The sequence below is a fragment of the Heloderma suspectum genome, chromosome 7 (genome assembly GCF_057233095.1).
Source record: "Heloderma suspectum isolate Gila_16-S chromosome 7, 16-S_ref, whole genome shotgun sequence".
In the NCBI taxonomy this organism is placed as follows: Eukaryota; Metazoa; Chordata; class Lepidosauria; order Squamata; family Helodermatidae; genus Heloderma; species Heloderma suspectum.
The window spans coordinates 25,868,339-25,893,387 of NC_139464.1; the positions used below are offsets into that span (position 1 = coordinate 25,868,339).

The following is a 25,049-nucleotide window of genomic DNA, read 5'->3' on the forward strand; positions in this document are numbered from 1 at the left end:
GACTGGAACCACCGCAATACGGTGTCTCCAATGCCCAACCCCTCCAGGCGGTCCAGGAGGATACCATGGTCAACAGTATCAACAGCCACTGAGAGGTCGAGGAGAACAAGGAAGGAGCATATGCTCTTATCCAAAGCCCTCCTCATATCATCCACCAAGGCGACCAAGGCCGTTTCTGTCCCATGCCATGCCCAGGCCTGAAGCCCGACTGAAACGGATCCAGATAATCGGCTTCTTCCAAGTGTGCCTTCAACTGCATCACCACCACCTGCTCAATCACCTTGCCCCAAAATGGCAGATTAGAAACTGGGTGAAAGTTGTTCAGGACTTGGGGATCCAAAGAGGGCTTCTTTAAGAGCGGTCTTATCACTGCCTCCTTGAGAGCTGATGGCATCACTCCCCCCTCAAGTGAGGCATTCACCACCACCCTGATCCCCTCACCCAGCCTCTCTCTGCAGCTCATAATGAGCCAAGATGGGCAAGGTTCAAGTAAGCAGGTGGTCAGCTTTACAGGTGAAAGCACTTTGTCCACTTCATCAGAAGGAAGAAGCTGGAACCAATCCCACAAGACCGGTTTGCCACAGACCGCCTCTCGCTCGCTAACTGTACCTATGGCACACAGAACAACACTCCTAATCCAATAAATTTTACCTGCAAAGTGCCTTGCCAAGACCTCACAGATGGCTTTAGAATTCTCCAGCAGTTCTGGAGCAACTGGACCGACCATGCTCTGGACCACTTGGAACAGCCTCCTGGGACAGCACTCTGCGGATGCGATAGAGGCAGCATAATATTCCTTTTTTGCTGCCTTCACCGCCACATGATAGGCTGAGATACAGTTCTAGCCCGTGTCTTATCATCTTTGGAGCGAGACTTCTGCCACCAGCACTCTAGCTGTCTCACCTCCTGTTTCAGAGCTCGTAACCAAGGATTGAACCATGGTGCAGTTCAAACCCTGTTCAGGGGGAGAGGGCGTTTTGGAGCCACCCAATCCAATGCCCCAGTGATTGCGGCATTCTAGCCACCCACCAGGGCTGTTTGTGTGCTCCAGAGAATCCCCAAGTACATTCAGGAATCCATTTGGATCCAGGAGACTCCTGGGGCAGACCATTTTAATGGGTCCTCCACCCCTGCGGAGGGGTTGTGGAACTGAGAAGTCCAACGTCCAAAGAAGTCCAAAGAAGTCCAAAGAAGACCATGACAAGGGGGTGGTGGATATACCCCCGATTTTCAGATCACTCCCCACTTCTCCAGAAACAAACACAAGGTCTAGCGCATGACCAGCTACATGGGTGGGCCCAGTTGCAATAGGGTGCAGCTCCTAGGAAGCCATGGTCTCCATGAAGTCCCGAGGTGCCCCCGTGAGGACAGCCTCTGAATGTACATTGAAGTCCCACAACACCAATAAGTTAGGGGACGTACACGCACATCAGAGACACCTCAAGCACCTCAGCCAGGGAGTCTGTCATGCAGCGGGGTGGGCAGTACATTAGCAGAATCCCCAGACTGCTCTTTGAGCCATCCTCCTCCTCCTTTCATTATGGTCTGGTGGCAGTAAGCCAGGCACATACATGGTTCCAGATGCTAATGTTATTATTTTTATCTTAAGATATATATTATTCTTTTTCTACACCAAAATGGTGCTTATTTCCAAGTAGCTTTGTTTAGCATGAGGGCAGCAGAAGCAGTTCAATTTTATTTCGTAGCATCACGATAGTGCTATGATCATTTGAGTCTAAAATGTGAAATATGAGTTTAAAATGTGAATACTCTAAACGCTTACAGTATTCTTTCTTTCCTAACAAACAGGTTTTTTGTTTTTTGTTCTTTGTTCTACCTTATGAGGAATGTAGAAGCTGTTGTAAAGCATGGGATAGGGATAGGGAGAGAAGAGAAATGTTAGTTGTGTGTTTCACAATTGAAATAATACACACAACCATCTCAACAGCCCCCGCTTCCCACAAGATCATTAAGGGCGCAATCCTATGCATGTTTAGACAGAAAAAAGTCCTGCACCTCCCAGCATTCTCCAGCCAGTCATGCTTTTAGACTTTTTCTGTCTAAACATGCATAGGATTGTGCCCTAAGTCCAGGATCTAATATTACCTAGCTGAACCACTGGGTAGAATCATAAGTAGCTGGCTATATACTAAGTCAGACCCTTGGTCCATCTAGCCCGGTATTGTCAACACTGACCAGCAGCAATGGCTCTCCAGGGTTTCAGGCAGGATTCTTTCCTAGCCCTACCTGGAGATGCCAGGGACTGAACCTGGGACCGTCTACATGCAAAGCAGCTGGGACCTGGGACCTGAACCTGGGACCGTCTACATGCAAAGCAGCTGGGACCTGGGACCTGAACCTGGGACCGTCTACATGCAAAGCAGCTGGGACCTGGGACCTGAACCTGGGACCGTCTACATGCAAAGCAGCTGGGACCTGGGACCTGAACCTGGGACTGTCTACATGCAAAGCAGCTGGGACCTGAACCTGGGACCGTCTACATGCAAAGCAGCTGGGACCTGAACCTGGGACCGTCTACATGCAAAGCAGCTTGGACCTGAACCTGGGACCGTCTACATGCAAAGCAGCTGGGACCTGGGACCTGAGCCTGGGACCGTCTACATGCAGAACAGCTGGGACCTGAACCTGGGACCGTCTACATGCAAAGCAGCTGGGACCTGGGACCTGAACCTGGGACCATCTACATGCAAAGCAGCTGGGACCTGGGACCTGAACCTGGGACCGTCTACATGCAAAGCAGCTGGGACCTGGGACCTGAACCTGGGACCGTCTACATGCAAAGCAGCTGCTCCAGCATTGAGCTACGGCCCCTCTCTTGAAGTCACAAGTGTCCCTGTTTTCAACCTGTGAAACTTCCCTGTGGCCCCCTCGTATAAAGAGGCAGGAGGACATTGTACTCAGCAGCCTCTGTGGGCTTGGAGCAGTCTTGAGCTCTGTGGAGAAGGCTGTTACAGCCCTCAAAGCTACAAGGGCATCTCCTCTTCTCTGCCCTGCGCCCTGCTGCCAGTTCTCCTCCTCTGTCTCTTGGCCTTATTCCTTCCCTCGTGCCTGTAATGTCTTACTGATGTTGTTTTGTGGCATTCAGGAAAAAAAGCCCATTCAGGTCTCTTGACATCTCTGCTTTGCTTTCCGCCCTCAGTCTGTTTTCTGTAATCCCAAAGGGTATCTTCCCTCTAGCGTGCCTTTTGTTTTGCTGGGTCCTGGTGCAGATGTTTTGTAATCCTATCAAATGTGCTTATGGCACCTTACCATATAAAATAAAAACGAACAAACAAGTCTTAACAAGTTTGCCAATGAAAACAAGTCAAACATAATGAACAGCAGCATTAAAACCAGCAGTTTTGACTTCCATGGATTGGTCTAAACATGTTTGTAGTTGCCTACAGTGAAAGCCAGGGTGGTGTAGTGGTTAGAGTGCCCGTTTAGGACTGGGGAGACCGGGGTTCAAATCCTGACTCAGCCACAAAGCTCACTGGGTGACCTCGGGCCAGTCACCATCTTTCAGCCTAACCTACCTCACAGGGTTGTTGTGCGGATAAAATGGAGATGGGGAGGAGAACCATATATGCCATCCTGAGCTCCTTGAAAGAAGGGCAAGAAGATATTAAATCAATAATACGTTCACGGGAACTGTGTGATCAGCATGCCCCATTTTCTGGTATGCCACTCGCACAATTTCCTCCTGTCAGGCACATGTTTCTCCCAATGCATGGAGGTCAATTGGGTGCAATGAAGAGGCTGAGCCTGTTTGTGATTTCTTCCCCGTATACAGTGAACTTTTGTCCACAGTGCCCATAGATGCTTTTTGTGGTGGTCTGCTGACATATTCACTAGTAACTCTAAAACTGTCACTTTCAGCCTCTGATGTGCTTTTCATATCCACGAATGAACAACTGCTTTCAACACTCAGAGGCACAGAGTGTGTTGTGGGGCCAGAACAGACCAGTAAACAGATCTGGAGTGCCTGCTCTGAGATGGCGACTGTAACCTCAGCCTCCCAGACACTCTGTGCTTGTCCCCACACCCGCTCCTTTGCCCCTTTCTTCCTTGGTCACAAACTCAGTCCGGTTTGCCTTGCTGAAGCTTCCCTGCTCAACTGCTGTTTTTAATCTCTTCAGGGCAAGTTCCTCCATGTCAAATTCTGGTTCAAGCTGAGCTTCTGTACCAGCCTTTTGTGTGGAGGAGATATCTCCAAAGGAGATTAAAGGGGTGCCCGCCTGGGGGAAAAGTAGATCAGCGAAACCCTTTGCAACCCATTTAAACCCTGCCCAGGCTGGCAAATATTTGTTGGAATCAGTGGAAAAAGGATAGCATAGCCGCGCCATCGGTGATATTGGCTGTGGATGATAGGAGTTGTAGTCCAATGTATCTGGAGGGTGCCAGTTTATGAAAGGCTGGCATAGTTTTATCTGGCCCTCTCCCTTAAGGACTGGATGTCCATTTAAGAAGCAACTCTACACTTTCAATAGCAAACAGGTTTGGGGATCCTAGCTTCTGTTTTTCTGCTGCAAACGTGTGGCGATAGGGGGAATCTGCAGGGCAGAATTGCTTTGTGTGTGTGCATGCTTAATCTTTTCCATCCATGGTGCTTTTCTTGTACAATATCCTCTGTCAGCTCCTTTCTCCCCAGTCAAGATTCCCAGAGGTGTATTTGCCATGTCAAGTAGGGAAATTTGCCTGGCGAGGGGACTTGGGAGGAAGGGAAAAAGGAGGACTAAGCACCCCCTACAAATCACCCACCTACACACATATGTCTTTGCCATGAAGAAGTGGAAGCTGCATTTCCTAGACTTGTGCTTGCCACTGAAAGTACAGATTGAGGAGATGTCTATGCTGCAAGCTTATTGGTTTTATAGCACTTCCACTGTCATGGTTCCCCTCCTCCAAAGAATCCTGGGAATTGTAGTTTGGAAGGAATTCTCAGCTAGAGATCTAGCACTCCCTTCTCAAAGAACTTTATGTTTCCCCCTGAAATTTCTGGTTCAGAAATTTCGGAAATATTCAGAAACCGAATTTTGAATATTTGTGAATATTCATATCATCACTAATTTCTGCTCTCCTCAGTTTGGGCCCTCTTTATCCTGTGCTGCTTTTTGCAGATTTATGAAGAGAAGTCCAGGAATTATTTACATGTAGATATACTAGCCTGCTGAGTCAAGTCACAGTCTAGGCCACTTACTCATGTAGCTTTTGCTTGACCGAAAGAATTAACAGCCCCCACCCCCCACTCTGGGTTGGATAGCTTCTGTCCTAGTTATTTTCACTGTTAAGTGGACAAGTAGGTTAGAGAAGGAAGGGTTTTCTTTTGTTGAGTTATTGGACCACATGCCTCTTGAACCTGCAGTCTGTGGTGTTTGCTCTGAGTGGACTTAATAAGTCCTATAGACTGCCTTTAATATGGAATTTGAATGTTCCTTCTACAATGTTTGACAAGCCAACAGCTACTGGAAAGGCGCTTATAGATGTACTTCCTAAGCCTTTGCTGTGTTTTTCTCCTGCTTACAGGTATGGATGGATGCAGGCACTCAAATCTTCTTCTCTTATGCCATTTGTCTGGGATGCCTGACAGCTTTGGGCAGCTACAACAAGTATCACAACAACTGTTACAGGTAACTGAAGTATGATGCTAACATTCAAGGACCTGCCCTCTTAATTTGCTTCTTCCTTTCTGAACCTTCTGTATCCCTTCTACATGGTAGGAACAACTTACTTGCATTGAAGAATTTCTGTTCTGTCTCCACATATAGTACTCTTCCTTATTTCTGTCTCTTCAAAATGAGTTTATTTGTTTTCGTCTTTCCAAAATGAAAGGGTGAACTACATGTTTCAAGAAATGCAGGGCTGCCACCAAAAATGACATCCTCATGTCAAGTTGTCTCTCCCTATTGCAAAACCTACACTGTATTCTGATACTGGTTTCTTCCAAGCTAGCAGTTTAATATGGAGATGCTGTTTTTTGCTCACCCACTTCTTACAGAGAATCCAGATGATGCGATTGTCAACATGTTGCATTTCAGTGTTTTCCATGTGTGGTCCTGTCTTTTTTTCAGACCTGATTTGTGGCAATTTTTAAATTTAAAAAGACAATTGCAGCTGGTAAATGTGGACTGGCAAAGTGCTCTTGGGATTTTTCAGGGCCACTGTACCTTTAACTTAGCTTCATCCTTGCAGCTTCTACCTCTGTTCCATAGTTTCCTGTTCAGTGTGGCAACAGCATTACTGATGTTTTAATTGCACCTTAATTACTCAGCCTGGTCCCTGCATGGGGTGGGATGGGGCTTTAATTACTAAAAATGAAAATAAAATATAATTGGAGGAATTTAGTAATTAAAGCTTCACTGGAGGGGACAGGAACTGAGTGAGTAAGTTGAAATTAAGAGGCTATTCATTAGCAATCCCCTTGCCATATTCAATAGGAAACATTAAAAGGGGCAGTAGCTGCAAGGAGGAAACTTCAAATTAACTTTGCAAGGGACTTTCACTGAATGGGACTTTGAGTAAACATTAGGATCCTGGCCACTGGGATGGGCATTGTTGGATAAAATATTATATTAAGTGCCATGTGGAACTATTAGTGATATAAATTAGGGCTTCAATCTTTAGTCAGTTTATTAGTAATCTTTTGATTAAAAAGGTGTCCCTGATTAACCTGGTAGCTGGTGTTTTTTTAATGATAATTATTTTAATTGTACGTACCTAAAAATCTCTGGGTGACAAGGCACCCCCTTAGGAGAGGAATTGCTTTCCTCATGCAGGAAAGCATGAGGAAAGCAATTCATGCAGGAGGGAATGCCTGTTATGAGATAGTGCTTGCTGTCATGAATACTTGCTTCATCCAAAACCAGGAAAGAATTATTGTTATATTCATATGGAAATGCTTGCAAATGTCAGTGATCATTTAAAATTCACGCAATTGATCAAGTGACAGCCCTATTATGTGTACATCTCCATATAGATACTTCAGTCTTGTTCAGTGCAGGCTGGTGGCTCTGATGTCAGTGGGGTGTTGAATCCACTCTGGGTTTCAGTCAGAACCAGTCAGAACTCTAAAAGAGCTATCCAAGATGCAACGCTTTGCACCTTGGATATCTCCTTTAGAATTCTGACTGGTTCTGCCTGAAACCCAGAGTGGATTTAACGCCCCACTGACATCAGAGCCACCAGGCTGCACTGGTTTTAGTGGCTACTGATGATGCTTATTATTTGATTGGCTGCCTCTCCTTATCGCATAATGCTCTCTTCTGTCTGGCTGCTTGGCCTTCTGCACTGACGATCATCTCTTCTTCCCAGGGACTGCATTGCTCTGTGTTTTTTGAACAGTGGCACAAGTTTTGTGGCTGGTTTTGCCATCTTTTCCATCCTGGGCTTCATGTCCCAAGAACAGGGAGTGCCTATTTCTGAGGTAGCCGAGTCCGGTGAGTAGTGTATGAGTGAGGGGATTTATCTTAAAGTGGCAGGCTAGGATGGCCACAATGGTTATACTGTGTGACTATATGAACCGCTTTTATGTAACGTGCCTCGGAAGGCTGCTCTTGTCCCTGTCCCCCAATAGGCAACAGGAGTTCCATGACAGGAGAGCCAAATCTCTCCAACCAGTGGTTGAGGCCTCTATCTTTTCCCCATTCCTCCTTCCATTGTAACAATGCCTACTGCCAGTGGAGGCTGGTGGCTCCGATGTCAGTGGGGCTGTGCATCCGCTCCAGGTTTCAGTCAGAACCAGTCGGAACTCTGAAGGATCTATCCAAGGTGCTAAACCAATTTTGGGGATAGGGGTCAGCACTGGGTTCAGCACATTTGGAGTTCTGACTGGTTCTGACCGAAACCCAGAGCGGATTTATAGCCCCACTGACATTGGAGCCACCAACCTCCACTGCCCTGCAGCTTTCTTTGCCACTCATAATGGAACTGACATGAGGGATGGACAAATCTGTCAACCTCACTTTCTTGCAGTTTCTCATTTTTCCAGTCTTAAGGTCAGTGCATCCCAAACTTTGATAACTTTTCCAAATGGAAGTTTTAAAGTTCACACATGGCAATTTTTAAGCACATTGTATGTGCGCAATTTCACTTGCACGTCAAAAAATTTAATGTGTGAATGTGGCCAACACACGTCTGCAAATGCATGAATTATTTCATTTATTTCATTTCATTTATTACACTTCTGTACCGCCCAATAGCTGAAGCTCTCTGGGTGGTTAAAACCTTTAAATTCATTATAACAACTATTAACATATAAACCAACAGCACACACAGAGACACACATATGTCTAAAACAATTTTAACCAATCAACAATTAGAAAAATCTAGGACCTGTTTAAAAACTCGTCACATGCTGCTAAATGCCTGAGAGAAGAGGAAGGTATTAAACTGGCACTGAAAAGATAACAATGCTAGTGCCAGGCAGGCCTCATCGGGGAGATCATTCCATAATTGGGGGACCACCACCAAAAAGGCCCTCTCCCTTGTTGCTGGCTTCCAAGCCTCCCTCAGAGGAGGCACCTGGAGGAGGGCCTTAGATGATGAATGTAGTACACGTGTTGGTTCATTCTGGGAGAGGCGCTCTATCAGGTATTGCAGTCCCGAGCTGTGTAAGTCTTTATAGATGAAAACCAGCCCTTATGAAGGAACATTTGTCAGGGAGCCAGGATTTGTTGAGGCCTCCTGTTCAGTGCCTGCTTGGTAGCAAATGCCCATTTGGTGCTGTGTAATGTGTGAAACAGCTCCCAGTGCCTATGTACACCAGTTGTGGGTGAATATAGGTGGGAGGCACTCATGTCCTGCTTGTGAATTTCCTGTGGGCAGCTGATTGGCCATTGTGTGAACAGAACGCTAGACTGGATGGACCCTTGGTCTGATCCAGCACGGCTCTTCTTATGTTCTTACGATGGCATTGTTCTCAGCACCTGCCAGATTAAGAATGCTTCTTCAGAAGCTCTCAGATTCAAACACACTTAGGTGAGTAACTTTCTCTTGACAGGGCCTGGCCTGGCATTCATTGCATATCCCCGAGCTGTCGTCATGCTGCCTTTCTCCCCGTTATGGGCCTGCTTCTTCTTTGTCATGGTCGTGCTGCTGGGGTTGGACAGCCAGGTAAAGATGCCTTGAGTGGGCAGGTTCAGCCAAGTATTTAACCAATTGCCTGGCAGCAGGGCCAGCCTTACTGTTAGGCAGAATGAAGTGGCTGCTGCAGGAACTGATTTTGGGTGTCATGAAAGGGCTGCAAAGTGTTAGTTGCTTACTTTATTATTGCTGCATTTTAACTGCCAGGGAGGGGGAGAGGTGCTTGTGCAATTTGCTGCTACATGTACTAAAATAACTTGACCAGCCTGGGGTACTAAGGACCATGACTTGGAGGGCAGGGCGGCGCAATTTGTGACTTGTGGATTTGCTGCTGTGCCTCAGGTAGCAAAATGTCTTGGGCCTGAGAGATGGAAGGCAGCTTGTTTCTCTTCATCTTGGATGATGAACAGCAACTTCATGTTTGCATACTATTATGAGGACAGGTGATGAGGAAAGGAACCTCAGACAAGTCTAATGTGGCTGAAATATCTTTTTCTACCTGATTAGAACTGAACTTCTAATCTATGTCTATGCGTTTAGCCAACCCATCACCTGCTGGACGAAGGTGGTGGTGGGAAATCAGTTGTCTGAAGAGAGGGCAAAAATGTCAGCATCAGGGGAGGGGGCCATAGCTGAGTTGTAGAGCACATGCTTCGAATGCAGAAGGTCTCAGGTTCAATCCCCGGCATTGCCAGGGGGAGGGATAGGAAAGAATCTGAAACCTTGGAGAGCTGCTTCTAGTCAGTGTCAACAATACTGGGCTAGATGGACCAAAGGTCTGGAAGGAAGTATGATGAGGCAACTTCCTAGATTCCTTCTAATGTCACTCTTCAATTAATTCATGGTGCATAGAGTGGGCATGTCAATATTGAGGGTAGAAATTCCGGTAAAGTTGGCTGAGTCCAGGCCTGGAACAGAGCTTTGAGGACTTAGAAGCCCACACATTCTTTCCAACTTGGAATAAAATCTGAGTGGGAGGAGACTTCAGACCTGCCCCTCCTTTGCCGAGCTGACAGCAGGAAAACTACAGGTAGGGGCCAAAACCTGCAGCAGGCAGGGGACCCCCTTACCCCAAGTGTCCCCCCATGGGACATGCCCCCCATACTTTCCAGTCTGAGTTTTCCTAGAGTCATCTCTTTGAAGCAACTGAGAAACATCTACATTGCTTTTCTAGGGAAGCTTCCAAGAAAACAGGGGGTGTGGGTCAAAAGCTTACCCCCTGTGGGGCCATTGGGGTAAGAGGACCCTCACAGGGGGGTCCCACTCTCAGTTTTCCTGGGGGGGTAGTCTCCCCAAGATAGATGTTCCTCTGTTGCTTTGCCTAGTAGGCTGCTTTGAAAAGTTGCCCCTGGTAAAACTGCTTTGATTGACTCCACAAATGATTTGAGATCTTTCTGATTCTAAGGGCAGGGGAGGCAAAAAAAGAACAGAAAAGATTTTGGATAATTTCTGAGTTAATCTGAATCCAGGCAGGGAAGAACTGGCCCATGTCTAGTTGATGATAGTAGAAGGCTGGTGATGGTAAATAGAGGGATGATTCTTCCCGAGTTCTTTTTTGGGGGGGTAAATAAGAATTGGAAGCAAACACCTGGCAAGCCAGCAGCACCCGTTAGTGAGCATTTGGGGGAATGAGCACCTAGTAGCTCCCTACAGGTAAATATTTTCCCCACAGGTTGGACACAGATAATAATTTCAAGAGTTGAAAGTGGTTTGAGGAATCACTCATTGTTCTCTAGTGGTGGAAACCCAAATGTTCTCCTCCAGAGTAGACAGGATAATACACTCTGCTTTAGTGGTTAACAATGATTTAAAGATTTCCAGAGGGGTAGTTGTGGCAGTCTGTTGCAGCAAAAACAACAAAGAGTCTTGTGGCACCATAAAGACTTTTTTTTCCCCCAGCATAAGCTTTTGGATTAACCTCAAATTGGCAGATCTCTCTCTTTCCCCGCCTCCTTGTCTGTATAGATCTGCCACTTTGAGGTTAACTCTTAATGCATCTGATGAAGTGGACAGTGTCCATGAAAGCTTATGTCAGAATCAATGTGTTAGAGAGCAATCCTATGGCCAGACACTGTCTAGATGGCCATAGGATTTTTTGGTTTCTGGGAACCGAGGTTGTCTGACCTTAGTTTCCAGAAAATGCACTCCCCTCCCCCACCCCCTGTTCTTCCCGCACCACCACCATCTCCATGTTCGTAAACGGAGCACAGAGAGGGTGAAACGGGGGCGGTCCTGGGGGTGGGGAACGGAGGAGACAGTGGAAGCCACTCTAGACAGCTTCTTATTGGGTCTCTGGGCCCCTCCCCTCGCCTCCTCAAAGCTGCAGCTAGGCGTGCGAAAACACGCATCTAGCCACAAATGCAGGGTGGATGGAGCACAGAGGAGAGGATCCCCTCCATGCTCTGTCTGCCCTACATAGGACAGTCAGTAGCCTCTGAGTTTGGAGGCTGCCAACTATCTTGATAGGATTGCACCCTTAGTCTTTAAGGCGCCACAAAACTTCTTAATAATTTGATGGACTCTTTCAGTACCATATATTAAATATGCTTTCTATTATCCCACAGTTTCCTGTGGTTGGATAGGGTTTGCAGCTTTTTAAAATGATACTTGCAAAAACTTGGTTTACCAGAGGCAAAAGTGGGTTGGGTGTACACAACATGAGCAGCAACTCTTTTATCGCCTCTTTAAAAAACCACAACTACTATTGTCTCTCTGTTCAGCCACAGTTTCCCAGACCTTTCTAGGGAATGTCTGAGGCTATGACTGTATTCGGTAGTTTGTGGGTGTCTCAGTGGGTTTAAGGATAAAAGAGGGTTAACATCTAGTGGGTTTCCCTGTTGGGATAGAACTGATGGGTGCCTCAATTCTTGTCTCCCTAGTTTGTCTGTGTGGAGAGCCTGGTGACTGCCATAGTCGATATGTATCCTGGAATTTTCAGGAAGAAGAACCGCAGAGAAACTTTAATCCTTCTAGTCTCCATCCTCTCATATCTTGTGGGACTGGTCATGATCACAGAGGTATAGCTTTAATTGGAAAAAAGCCCGTATGTTTCCTTTGCTCATATAACTTTTATGTACAATTCAACTGAGATCCTTTTAATGCAGGGAAAGGATTTTGCCATGGTTTGTCACTGTTTCAAATACTATGACTATGGTCTGAGGGCACATGATGTAGCATCCTCGCCGAAGCTAAGTAGCTCTGGGTCTGGTCAATGCCTGAATGTGGTCTTGAGTTCCCTGGAACAAAGACAGGATAGAAATGATGTGGTGGTTAGGGATGGACAAATCTGTCAAGTTTGCTTCTACTCAGTTTCTCATTTTTCCTATACTAAGTTTGTTCCCTCCTGTTTCCCCATCAGTTTGCAAATTTGGTTTTTTAAAGTACGTATTTTTGTGCACATTTATCTAAACGTACACATTTTTGTATGCACTTTCCCAAATATATGCATTTCTGTATGTACGTTTCTAAATATACACTTTTTTTTTCAAGCCATTACGGTTTTGTGCACATTTCCACCTATTATTAGTGTGCATTTTTGTGCGCATTTTTTAATTTGCAAATTGCACAGCAACATTTGGGAAAATGCAAATATCTCTATCTCACTGAGTTCCAGTTTGTGCATAGATTCGGCAATTGCAAATTTGGTAAATTTGCATTAAAATGCGAACCCAACAGGTTTTTTTGCCCATCCCTCATGGTGGAGGTGATGATGATATATCAGGAGCCTTCAAAAGAGGTGGTGGCTGGACTGGTGGCTGGACTGAATTATCAGTCTAGAATCATTATTTTCTAACCGTGAAAGGATGCACTCAGCAGTTCAGTTTAAAGCAGTGTTTTTCAAACGCTCTACCTTGAGGAACTCATTCTTTGTCAACTTGCCTATTGAGGGAGCTCCTGTTCATTGCAGAGGCTTCTGGGCATATTCTAGGGAGAAACACTCAGGTAAAGTAAAGCAGTGGCCAGACCTGCTGGGTCTTGCTGTCACCCCATGTGAACTGAGAGAGTACAATCTAAAAACATATAAAACATCAAATAGTACCCTGCTTCTGCACTGGCAGTGGTAAGTACACTCTTTTTCAAAGAAGAAGGGCTGGTGTTGGCACCTGACATCTCTGGGCAGCTGCCAGAACCCCCCTCCCCTTTAATTTTTTTTCCTGGCCTGAGTAATGCCAAGGGAAAAGCATCTTTTCTCCTCTTCTCCTTCCATGGGGAAATGGGAGGTTGTTCTGGCAACAGTGGAACTCTTTTGAGCTCCATTGGTACCAGTGGCCCTAAAAGGAGCTAAGGGCTCTACTGCCTCCTTGAGACACCCATCTCATCAAGAAATAGGAGGTCATCCTAGAGGCCTCTGCAATCTCTCTAGTAGAAGCACTGCTGAAAGACGTTTTCCCCCCTCTTCCCTTCCCATTCCTTTCTCCTTGTGTGCCATGTCTTTTAGATTGTAAGCCAGTAGGCAGGGACTGTCTTGTTTAATTAATTATATGTAAGCCACTCCAGGAGTCTTTTTAGCTTAGGAATAGCATAAAAATACTTAAAATAAAAACAAACAGTCAAATGTGGATTTTCTTAGACAAATCCTTTGATACTGAAGTCTAAAACGAAAGTTGTAGAATTCTGTGAATCCCAGGTACCAATGCATTGCGAATTAGCTGGAATTGTCTTTGTGTCATTCCCTATGGGCTTATAAAATCAATAAAGTGCCTTTAGGATGGAAATGTAAAAGGACACTGAACAAACATCACACAGTGCATTGGCATCTATGTAGTGGGGCTTGCTCCTTTTCCAGCTCACTACAGAGGCATCAAATAGGTTTTGTAGATACGGTGTTCCTGGATACCTCACATTCCTAGTTTCTCTCCATGTGGAGACTTAAATATAGACCTCCTGCATTCCCAGACCATAACTTATCATCTTGTTTCTCATTCATGGTAATAAGAGGCTGAAAGGACAACATTGCTAAGATTGCATTCTAAAGACAAGTTCATAACATAGGCCCTCCTATCACGCTGTGGCGTATTTTAAGGAACAGTCCCTGAGGTTGGGCTTTTGCAACAATTATTTATTCATATAGGACTCCCACCCACCAACACACATACCAGTTGTCGTTTAGGACATTTAGGGAGCAATCCTATCTGGACTGATGGTCGCCTCTGAGCCCAGGGGCGACCACCTATCCAGTGCAGGGTGGGAGGAGTGGTGAGGAGAGGCTCTCCTCCTCGCTCCCCACACCTGGCTGTCGTGGCTAGACAGCCAATTTCAGCTGTCTAGCCATGGGACCTCGGAGTGTGGGAAGCGGCAGCTGGATGACACATAGAATGCGTTGTACCAGCATTTCCGCCTTCCCTGCCCCGGCACGCCCCCAGGAACACCCCGTTTTTGCACTCTGTGCTCTCCTTCCAAGTGTGGGGCCATTCTGCGCTGCCTCACAGGCAGCACGGGAGGGGGTGGAGGTCGGCTCTCAGGGAACCGACCTTGCAGCACGGGCTCCGAGGTCGGTTCCTGGAAACCAACCTATCCTGTGGCCATCTAGCCACTGACTAGTGGCCATAGGATTGCACCCTTAATATTAAAGAGTGCAATGTATTTGAATGGCCACTAGGGCATTTATTTTTTAAAAACATAATATTTATAGGGAGGGGAATGTTGAAGCAACAGTGGTTGTCCCTAAATATACATAGAGACAGTGTGTGTGTGTGTGTGGGGGGCGGGTATGTGGTGGAATCTGATTCTAGGTATCAGGATTGGGCCCAACTTCCCTTGTTTGGTTTTGGACTCCGATTCAGATTCAGAGGCAGAGCTAGAAGAAGCCCAGCCAAGACAGGGAGTGGCGGAGGAAATTCCCCAACACTACCCATGAGTCAGGGATGAATCTTCCCAGGGGCTTATCGAACAGGAGGCCCAGGTTCAGAGACCATCATCCCCTCTTCCCGTGTGAACTCACCCTTTGTCAGATGGGGAGGAAGCACTGGAACTGACAGATGCCAGAGTTTGGTGCAGAGTTAAGCGGGCAGAATTGAGAGAAGGTGGGAGGCAGTCCGCCAGATTGGCTGCCCATCAGAAGTTGGGTCAGAAGGAGAAGGCCAGTAAAAACCTGGTCATGGTGGGAAACCATCCATTTGAGTTGACAGGCAACTGCTTTGCTGTGTTTAGCTAATTAGGTGTAATGCTACAGGTGTGAAGAGGTGTTAACTAACTGAATAAAAGTTTTGTGGATTGCACAGCGAGTCTCTGTTACCTCATTACTCAGCGGGAGGGTTTAGCAATCCCTGACACTATGCATGATTGCATCAAGATTTCATGTGTGTAAAGTTTTGCTAATGTGCATGAGCACTGCTAAAACACTGCACACAAAAATGGAAACTGGCTGTGACCATATATACAGCTGTATCAAGGTACTTTTGGGGCAGCATTCTACCAATGTACAGGAGTGCATGTGCATATTAGTTATTCAGTGCATAAAAGGTATCTTGATGCAGTTATATATATGATCCCATCAAGACTGTATTTTTTCAGGCGTGTTTTATCAATGCACACTTGCATATCAATAGCAAAGAGAGGAAAAAGACGCAGATGAACTGGACAAATTGAAAAATGCAACACACACCCCATTTTTCTGTTCTAGAACTAATTTTTGAAATCCTCTAGTTACAGTGTAATTTGGGAGAAGTGCATGACAAGGCACAGTGAACTAGAGGAACAATAAAGGAATGGACTGAGGGTAACCTTCATTCCCATGCAATATTATATTTAATTGGTCAATCTGCCTGCAACCAGGAGACCAATTTATTTCTTACTATCACAGCATTGGCATTACTTCTATGAGGTCTGGTCCCATGTGAGAGTGGTAATAGTTGCAAACAGGAACCACAGAGATTGGGTGAATGATGTAATTTCTCCACATGCTAGTGTTCTAGCATGGGGAGGAAAACTCACCTTTAGCCTGACTCACGTGGTTTCTCTTAACAGATCCTTAACAAGGCAATGTGGCATTCATCAGCAGAGAAGCATTTCCCATACTCCAGCAGCAAATCTAGCCTGAAAAACATGTTTGTACAAATATTCACCCATCTTGTTTAGTACCATTACCCCTGACTGCATCTACTTCCCCCTTGGCAGTATGGCTGCTGCTTTCTTCCTTCTGGGTTCATTGCACTGGGTAATCCCATCCAATCAAAGAACATGCAGTAAATGGAATGGTTTCAATGATACATAGCAAATCGAATTTGGCAAGGTGATGACGTCACTGTGGGCAAGTGGAGGTAACAGAGAGTAAGAGAAAATGTGGACACTGTAAAATGGACAGATACATTTTTTGAAAGGAGTGTTGAAAAATATTTTTTTTTAAAGAAAAGAATGCATTTTTTGGTGATGCTGAAAATATGGGTAAAATACTGTAAGTAGTTTTAGCCCTAGAGAATAAAAAAAGTCTAGTTTGTCTGTCCCTGTGTCAAAAGATATTTCATTGAAATGTTAAGTTAACAAATTAGAATTACAAGACCATTTCCTGAGCTGATCTCCGGAGAAGAAGTTTATAGATAAAAGAAGTTATGCTGTATTTAAAATAAGAGAGGACTCAGTGCTGTTAAATATTGTTTTAAAAGGAATATTTATACATTAACTGCAGCTCCTTAATCACTGGTTTCTCTCCTCCATCTCTTCCTCCTTCCCTTCCTATTCAATGTTTCTGCTCCCCTCTTTAGGGTGGGATGTATGTCTTCCAATTGTTTGACTACTATGCTGCTAGTGGAATGTGCCTGCTCTTTGTTGCCATTTTTGAGACCCTGTGCATTGGCTGGGTATATGGTAAGTACAAATGTGGCAGGAAACCTGTGCTGCTTTCTTAAAATCCCTTCCATGGTCCCTGAAGCAGCCATGAAAGTACCAGTCTAGAACAACTCCTAGGGAACCATGCATGGAAATACTGCAATTACACTAAAAATTGCACCAAACATTGCAATTAAAAAATGTAAACATTGCAATTTAGAAATTACAGTAAAATTGTGATCAGAGACACTGTAAATGCACTAAAAACCTGATGCCAGAACTGAGGAATAGTATTATGGAATCTTTTCCTTGCAACAGTTGTAGGCAAGGGTCAACCTGTGGACCAAATCTGGCCCATGGCTGATTTTGAAATGGCCCTCTTCCCAATTTTTTAGAATTTTTAGTCTCAGGAGCCCTTTTCATATCTCATTTCATATTTGTATTCATTTTCAGGAGGCAGGGAACACTGTATGCTTGTAACCATGAGGCGTTTGAGTCTAATAGAAGCAAGTGAGCTAGGGAGAGGGAGGAAAGAAACAGTTCGTCGCTCTTCTAACCTGCCCTGCATTGTACCATTGCCCAGAGATGTTGCTGATTGTTGCTTTGCACTGGTGCATTTTCCTTGCTTGCACCTTTCTTTATAGCCCGCTGTAGCTTTTATTTTTCCTAAACAGGTCCTACTATCCTTTCCTTCTCCACTCCATCCATTTCTGGCAAGCTGGTTCTCCTCCTGCCTGCAATCCTTTATTTTTCCTTTTCATAGGTGCTGACCGTTTCTATGATAACATTGCAGACATGATTGGCTATCGGCCATGGCCTGTCATCAAATACTGTTGGTTGTTCATCACACCGGCTGTCTGCCTGGTGAGTGAGACATGTTGCTGTGGAGGCCCAAGGGGAAAGAGCACTCTTGGGCAAATGGGCAGAGGGCTGGGCTGTTTTGCAAATGGGAGACATGGCTAATCCCAGGGCTGGCCCAAGACCTTTTGCTGCCTGAGGTGAAGCACAAGATGGCACCCCCTGCCCATATCATTCACATGAGCCAGCTGGACTTAGCGATGGAACCCTAGCGATGGAATAATGTCTTCCACCACACCTGAAACAGCAGGCTAGTTCAGCAGTCCCAGCAAAGGATGTGTGGCATACACAGCTCTGTCCTTAGACTGAGGGGAATAGCTGGGGAATTCAGGAAGAACAGCTGGGAAGCTGCTGCCCCACAACATCTGCTGCCTGAGGTGATCACTTCACTCTGCCTAATGGTAGGTCTGGCCCTCACCAATCCTTATCAGTGCTGTTTTGTACTGCAGCGCATACCTCCTCAAAGAAGTAGAGGATGATGACGAGTGTTTTATCTCAAGGCAGTTGCTGGAGATGTGGAAAAGCTCATGCAGATTATATGCATGCATTTTGGGGCTGTGATAAAATTAAAAGCTGTACTGGGTACTGTATTATATTGAACAAATTATGGGCTATAATATTGCAACTGAACCATTATGAGTATTATTAAATTATTTGGAAGGATGTGTTGACTGAGATGATGTTGTGGTGATCACAAATTTATTAACACCAGTGGAGGGCGCAATCCTATGGGGATAGTTAGCTGCCTCCGAACTTGGAGGTAGCTGACTACCCAGTGCAGGGTGGGCGGAGTGCAGAGGGGATCCTCTCCTCCACACTCTGCTGGCCCTGCATTTGCTAGATGGCTGATTTTGGCTGTCTAACTGGGGTGCCTCGGAGCGGGTGGTGGTGGTGGATCGCACATAGGAAGTATCATTATGGTGATAACGCTGTCCCCTCCCTGCCCCCAGGAACGCCCTCATTTTGGTCGCTCCACACTGCTCTTCTGAGCGTGGAGCTGAGAATGAACCATGCCGCCTACAAGGCAGCGGGGGAGGGGAGGGGGAGTTGGATTTCTGGGAACCAAGCTCGGAGCACTGGCTCCAAGCTCAGTTCCCAGAAACCAAAAAATCCTATGGCCACCTAGATGCTGTCTAGTGGCCATAGGATTGTGCCCCAAAATGTCTGTTGCTATGTACTGGAAAAAGAAAGAGGCACCATTTCTTTCAGATTGGTTCTACGGGATTTGGGATACAGCTATAACACTTAAAACTTACATATTATATTCAGGCTCATGAAAACCAAATGTATGAAAATCAATTTATAAGGAAGTGGTTAGTTTAATTTCTGGAATGATAAATCTGAAGATCATGTATGTCCTTAATCATTGTTTATATTAGCATACGGAATCAATCTCCTTTGTAGTTATTTTTTCTGTGTTTGTAAAATAAAATTAAAATGTATGGAAGCTGTGCTCCCCCATGTTCCTGATCCACTATATATCGCTGTTGATTGAATATATTGTACTGGTATCAACGAAACAGAATCTTCATTCCAAAAAACAGCCTTAAAGAAAAGTGTCGCTTTACTTGGTAGCAGGATGAAATCTATATGCAAATTGGAATTACATATAGTCATTCTTGAAGTTTAGAAAGAAAGAAAGAAAGAAAGGAAGGGAGGGCTTGGCAAACCTTACCGAGTCATAAACAGTCCCCTGGCTAAAGAGTCAGAAGTACAAAACAGCAGAGCAAATTAGACCAGGCTTCTAACAGAATGAAACCACCACTACTACTACAGAACATACTGAACATATGTCCTTTTATACACAAGAAATCCAGGCTAAAAGCAGGGGAGGGTCATCCATATAGGCGAACTAGGCAGTTGCCTAGGGTGCCAAGTTAAGTGGGGTACCAAATTCTAGGAGAAAAAAATACAAATTAAAAAATACAAATAAAATAACAATAATTATAAATAGCATTTTAATGCATTTTTATTTGAAATCAGACTGAAATATCGTCTAGCTGTCATGTAGAAATCTGTTCTGAAAATTTAATCTGAAAATTTCATGTCTCGTCTAGCTGTCATGTAGAAATCTGTTCTGAAAATTTCATGTCTCTGAAAATTTCATGTCTCTGATCTCAGAAACATTGGTTGGACCGACGGATGGATGGAAAAACCAAATGGTTATGCCTCTGTTTAAATAAAACGCTTCAACATTAAATGGAAAGCAGGGGCAAAATGTTTCCCAGTTTCCCAAAAACCTCAACTTAGGTCTACCCTTGGGGTTTGGGGGTTGGGGCACTGGTTGCATGGTTCGCCTAGGACACGAAGTTGCTGGCAGCTGCCCCTGGCTAAAAGAGACCTGGCACTAGGCAATATCCCTTCCTACTTGTGACCTGTTTGCACCCAAGGCTCTCTAATGCATGCTGAGCTGTTAATTAGCTCTGCACCCTGAGTAACTCTTGTCACTGCACCCACTGACTGCTTAAAACCCACCCATGAACAATTTAATCGTTAGCCTGCACCTTATTTGGTGTGATCCCCTGCCATGGCTATTCCAGCACTTCCTAATTTGAGTTGTCATCTTAGGCCTAGTTCTCAATGAGGTGGTAAACCTGTGCCTGGAATGTACCACTTCAGATCTCAAGTAGGATTCATATGACTGATGATTCAGTCTTACAAAAATAAAATAAAAATAAAACAAAAATCCTTCTACATAGAAAAGCAGCATGTCAGGAGAAAAAGGTTTCTAGCCTTGTTTGTCTCCCTGACCTGCTAGTTTTCCATGAGGAATGTTACTGTTTTTTATATGGAGGAGCATTCAATTATGTGAACTCTCACCTGCAGTCTGAAGTGGTCCAGGTCAGATGTAGGATCACCACTTCAGTGAGAATTAGAATACCTAGACAGCCTTCTCCAACCTGGTGCCTTCCAGATGGGTTAGTCTACAACTCCCATAATCCCCCAGTCAGCTATGCTTCCAGACATGGATAGGCAGATACACTGGGATCTGTGGAATGTCAGTTCTCCAATTGTAGGTATCTGAAATATTCCCACCTGTCCTAGATTGCTGGGGTCCCAGAATTATTACCTTGGGATCTGAGGTAATAATACCAGTTTTTATAAACTGGTGGAAAGAGGGTGTGTCGCCCCGGCCATGGGCGTTGAACTCTTAGGTTAGAAGTGCCAAGATAGTGATAAATCAGACTCAAAGGTTTACTTACAAGGAGTACTTTATTGGGTAATTTACAGCACACAGGCGTACCCAATGGTTGGATCAGACAGCTTCTCTGAGCCCAGAGCCATGGGGTACAATGGGTTTTATACCATACACATTAGCAATCAGGCAGCATGACAACAGCACACGCCCCTAGCATTCATTCTCAGCATAAACTAACAGCACTTGGTTCTCAAGCACAGCCACCTGCAGCACAGCATAAACACATAGCTTCACTTCTCAGGCACGGCCTGATAAGGCTTTCTACTTATTAGCAATGAATGCACTGAGAAGGCTGTTATCGGCCCTTTGAATCATCTGCACATGCTCAGAGGCTTACTAGCATGGGAATTGCACCAATAATGAACTTAAGCAAGCATTATGGATCTCTAGGCCCCTCTAACACTATAAATGACTTGGCCACCCTCCTGGGGCCAATACAGAGGGGTGATTTGACTGTAATAATTAGCAGCCAAATTAACCATGTCTTGTAGAATCTCCTTGACTCTAAAGGGCTCAGCTCAGTAGAGGCTGGTGGCTCTGATGTCAGTGGGGCAGTGAATCTGCTCCAGGTTTCAGTCAGAGCTCTAAAGGAGCTATCGAAGGTGCACCTTGATAGCTCCTTTACAGTTCCGACTGGGTCTGACTGAAACCCGGAGCAATTTCATGGCACCACTGACTGCGGAGCCACCAGCCTCCACTGGCTCAGCTACAGGAGGGGTGGAAGATTCACACGTATTGTGCCGCTAAAGCTCCTATTTGCCCTGTTCTGCTGGGGCTGTCACAGCTGCATTCAGTGGAACTGCCAGGTTTGAGGGCCCTCCAAGCAAGATCAGTTCTGGAGGCCCCACCACCCCTCTGGCCTCTCCACACCCACACACCTCTTCACTCCCTGGTCATCATCCCCCCGCCCCGGGTAGGTGTCAGGAAGGGAATAAACAACTCTTTCTTTCTTTCTTTCTTTCTTTCTTTCTTTCTTTCTTTCTTTCCCCCAAAACTTTTTACAGAGGTTGTTGCCTTTGCTGCCCAGCAGGCCTGACAACAACCTCTGCCAGTTGTTTTGACCAAATAAAATAAAAGGGGCTTGTTCATTCCCTTCCTAACATGGGGTCCAGAGACACTCTGGGAATTGGGAATTTGATGGTCGACTTGACTGTAAGGAGCTTTGCTCCTCAGCATACCCACTGGACTGTAAAAAAGAAAAGAACACGTTGCACTGTTTGGAGCCCTCTGCACTGTGGGCCCCCAGATCTGTGCCCCATGGTCTTACCCTAATGGTGCCTTAGGCTGCATTTACGAAAAAATAGAAACACCAGGAGATCCATTTATGGATCTTCCGTGTTTCTTCGAGTTTGGCCCTGGTTGTATCTATAGCATATTACATCAAGTTGGCAGGATCATGAGGGGAAATACTTCCTCAGGCTGAAGTAGGAATTTAAGTCAAGAGAGGGACTTTGTGCCAGGGGCCATTTTGTTCTGGGCACAAATGACTTAGCAAAGTGAGTTAACAAAGTGTGCACCTAACCCTTCCCGCTCTGCTCTACCTTTCCAGGCAACGTTTCTCTTTTCTCTGATTAAATACACCCCACTGTCATACAACAAGAAATACGTGTACCCATGGTGGGGAGACACTGTGGGCTGGCTGCTGGCGCTCTCATCCATGATCTGCATCCCGCTCTGGATTGTCTATAAACTCTCCACCATCAAGGGATCCCTGAGAGAGGTGAGGTTGGTGTTTTCAGACTGGTGCTGGGAATGCAAAGAGGCTGCCTGGGTGAGGGAGGCATGCTGGTCACCAGCGTATTCACGGGAAGGCCTTTTGAGGTGGGTTTGTTGTGTTACAAGATAATTAACGGGGACCGCACATGCATTTGCCAAGGATCACTCTGTTACTGGCAAGAGTGGCTTTATTGGATTTGAGTTGGCTCAAGGGCTACACAGGCCAAGTTCCTTCTTGTGTGCTTGTTATTGACTGTACAGTACTTTAAAAATGTCACCGTTCAAGAGCTTTGCTTTGCAGCGCCTATGCTTATTGACTTCAAGACAAAACGCTCTGTGTATTTCCTGCGTGGTTTTTAAAACTCATTTCCCACGATTATAAAGACTGTCCTGTTCAAAGCTGCTATTGAAGGACCTGCTATGCCTTGGCTATTGGTGGGGTGTTTTTTTTTGCCACTTGAGCTGTGCCTTTGTAGGATTCAGGGACACCCTTTCAGGTTTCACCCGGGGCAGAGGGCGTGGGTGGGATTCAAAGCAAACTTCAAAGATTGTATTCAAGATTAAATTGCCCCAAAGCCGACTTTGTTAACTGTGGCCCTATTTTTATATTTCACAATACCTGGGCATGTAGGTGCTCCTGAGGAGTGGCCAAGTGTGATCTGAAGCGCAGGGGTATAGGCTGCAGCCTGCCCTAAAGGTGCTCCAGATGCATTTCTATTTCATTAGGTGGTTGCTGCATGCATGGGTCAGTGGATGCAGCAATTCAAAGCTCAAGGGTTCTGGGCATCTGATCAAGGCCTTGTGTACATGTTGTGTCTCTTTATACCAGGGGCAGGGAACTTGTGGCCCTCCAGATGTTTTGGCCTACAACCCCCATGATCCCTCATCATTGGCTACGCCGACTAGGGCGGATGGGAGTTCATTTCATTTTTCATTTATTATATTTCTATACCACCCCAGGCAGGTCTTGTTGAGGAGATCATTCCATAATGGGGGGGGGGGCACCATTGAGAAGGCCCTCTGCCTTGTCGCCCCCCTTGGAGGCTGAATGAACAGAATGAGCATTTACCAGTCCCACATGCAACAAAAGGCTAAGAAGAGACCACACCTTTCTTTAGTGAAAGAAAGAAAACAGCCTTACGCACAAATATTCTTGCATATAAATGCAGGTACAGGGTAGCATTTCGAAGTTTGTTCAGTGCATTTCTTTGTGTTCCATAACACCGGCAGGAGAGAGAGAGAGCAAGCACGTGTGTTCCCAGCAATGGTAGAAGTCAGAGAGAGGGGAAGGAGGAAGGGGAGGAGCAGGAAGCCACACTGTAGGCTATAGAGATCCTAAGGTTAGCTGTGGTCTAAATTCCCATGGATTAACTAGATAACTGCAACACTGCCCCCTTCCTGTAACTTGCAGATGAGGTTGTGCTATTCCCAACACAAGCAATGCTATTTGTTTGTGTTGGGTGAGGAAAGCAACTCCTTCCATCTCTCTTCATGTTCTGCCCACTTTGTCTTTCAGAGATTCCATCAACTTGTCTGTCCAGATGAAGACTTGCCTCAGATGATGTGTCCAGGTCACCAGCCCTTTCCTGCCCCTGGAACTGGGCTCCTGATGTTGACGGAGTTGGATTCTCAGTGTTAGAGGGAGGCACACCCGTCTGCATTGGACAATCCTGGACTTTGCCCGTGGCCAAGGAGAGAGGGACCAGTGAGCGGATTCCCCTTCCCCCCTCCAAAGGATCAGTGACGACTGCTAGGGAAGGAGAGCTCTCCCGGGATGTTGTGGAGGAAGCAGACACTGCTGCTTCACCTTTTGTCTGGCAGCATATTTTCAGGCGATGATTCAAACCAAAATGTTCCCCTATGAGGTTTTCTGGGAGGGAGTGGAAACGGGAAGGACAAGGCCCTGGGATGGAAATCCTTCCCCGAAGAGTTTATCTTGTGTGGCTTTTAGGGAGCTTCCTATTCCATCTATAAAATCATTGTTCCTTCTGCTGATTTGTTGTGTGTGTGTTTTTACAGGGGTAGTGTGATGTGTAACTCGGGACTGTGGGTTCCTGCTCCATCCCCAACTTGCAGTGATGTATTACGTTGTAACACCAGTACAGTTTTTCTGTTGCTTGTGTTGGCTTTTGACTTTGTTACACCACAGGTCAGGATTTTGCCCCCTTCTCTCCTTTCTCTTTAAGGGCCAAAGTACTGTGGAACCAGTGGAAGCATCCCTCCCCTCTCCCAGGTCTAATAGCTGTTTGGGGACAATTGGGGACAGAAGAAGGACGAAGGGTTAAAAAACCCCTGCCCCACATTAATCCTGCTTGCTCCCTCAACGTAGCTATTTTTAAAAGAAACTATGCACATTAATTGTTTACATGCCTTAACGTCGAGTCTCACTTGTCCCTAGGCCCTCCACAGGAAAGGATGAAAATATCGTGGC

At 45.7% G+C, this 25,049-nt stretch overlaps 1 protein-coding gene across 1 annotated transcript in view; it reads left to right on the plus strand.

Moving 5' to 3' along the window:
* The window catches only part of SLC6A13 (solute carrier family 6 member 13), a 64,984-nt gene extending 40,652 nt beyond the window's left edge, over positions 1 to 24,332 (plus strand). The window contains exons 7-14 of the mRNA XM_084811716.1: positions 5,527 to 5,630; positions 7,312 to 7,436; positions 8,999 to 9,111; positions 11,961 to 12,098; positions 16,782 to 16,884; positions 17,609 to 17,709; positions 22,452 to 22,622; positions 24,135 to 24,332. Coding sequence (XP_084667842.1) covers positions 5,527 to 5,630; positions 7,312 to 7,436; positions 8,999 to 9,111; positions 11,961 to 12,098; positions 16,782 to 16,884; positions 17,609 to 17,709; positions 22,452 to 22,622; positions 24,135 to 24,257 — 978 coding nt within the window. The 3' untranslated portion in view covers positions 24,258 to 24,332. The remainder of the gene's footprint in view (positions 1 to 5,526; positions 5,631 to 7,311; positions 7,437 to 8,998; positions 9,112 to 11,960; positions 12,099 to 16,781; positions 16,885 to 17,608; positions 17,710 to 22,451; positions 22,623 to 24,134) is intronic.
* Positions 24,333 to 25,049: the final 717 nt, after the last annotated feature.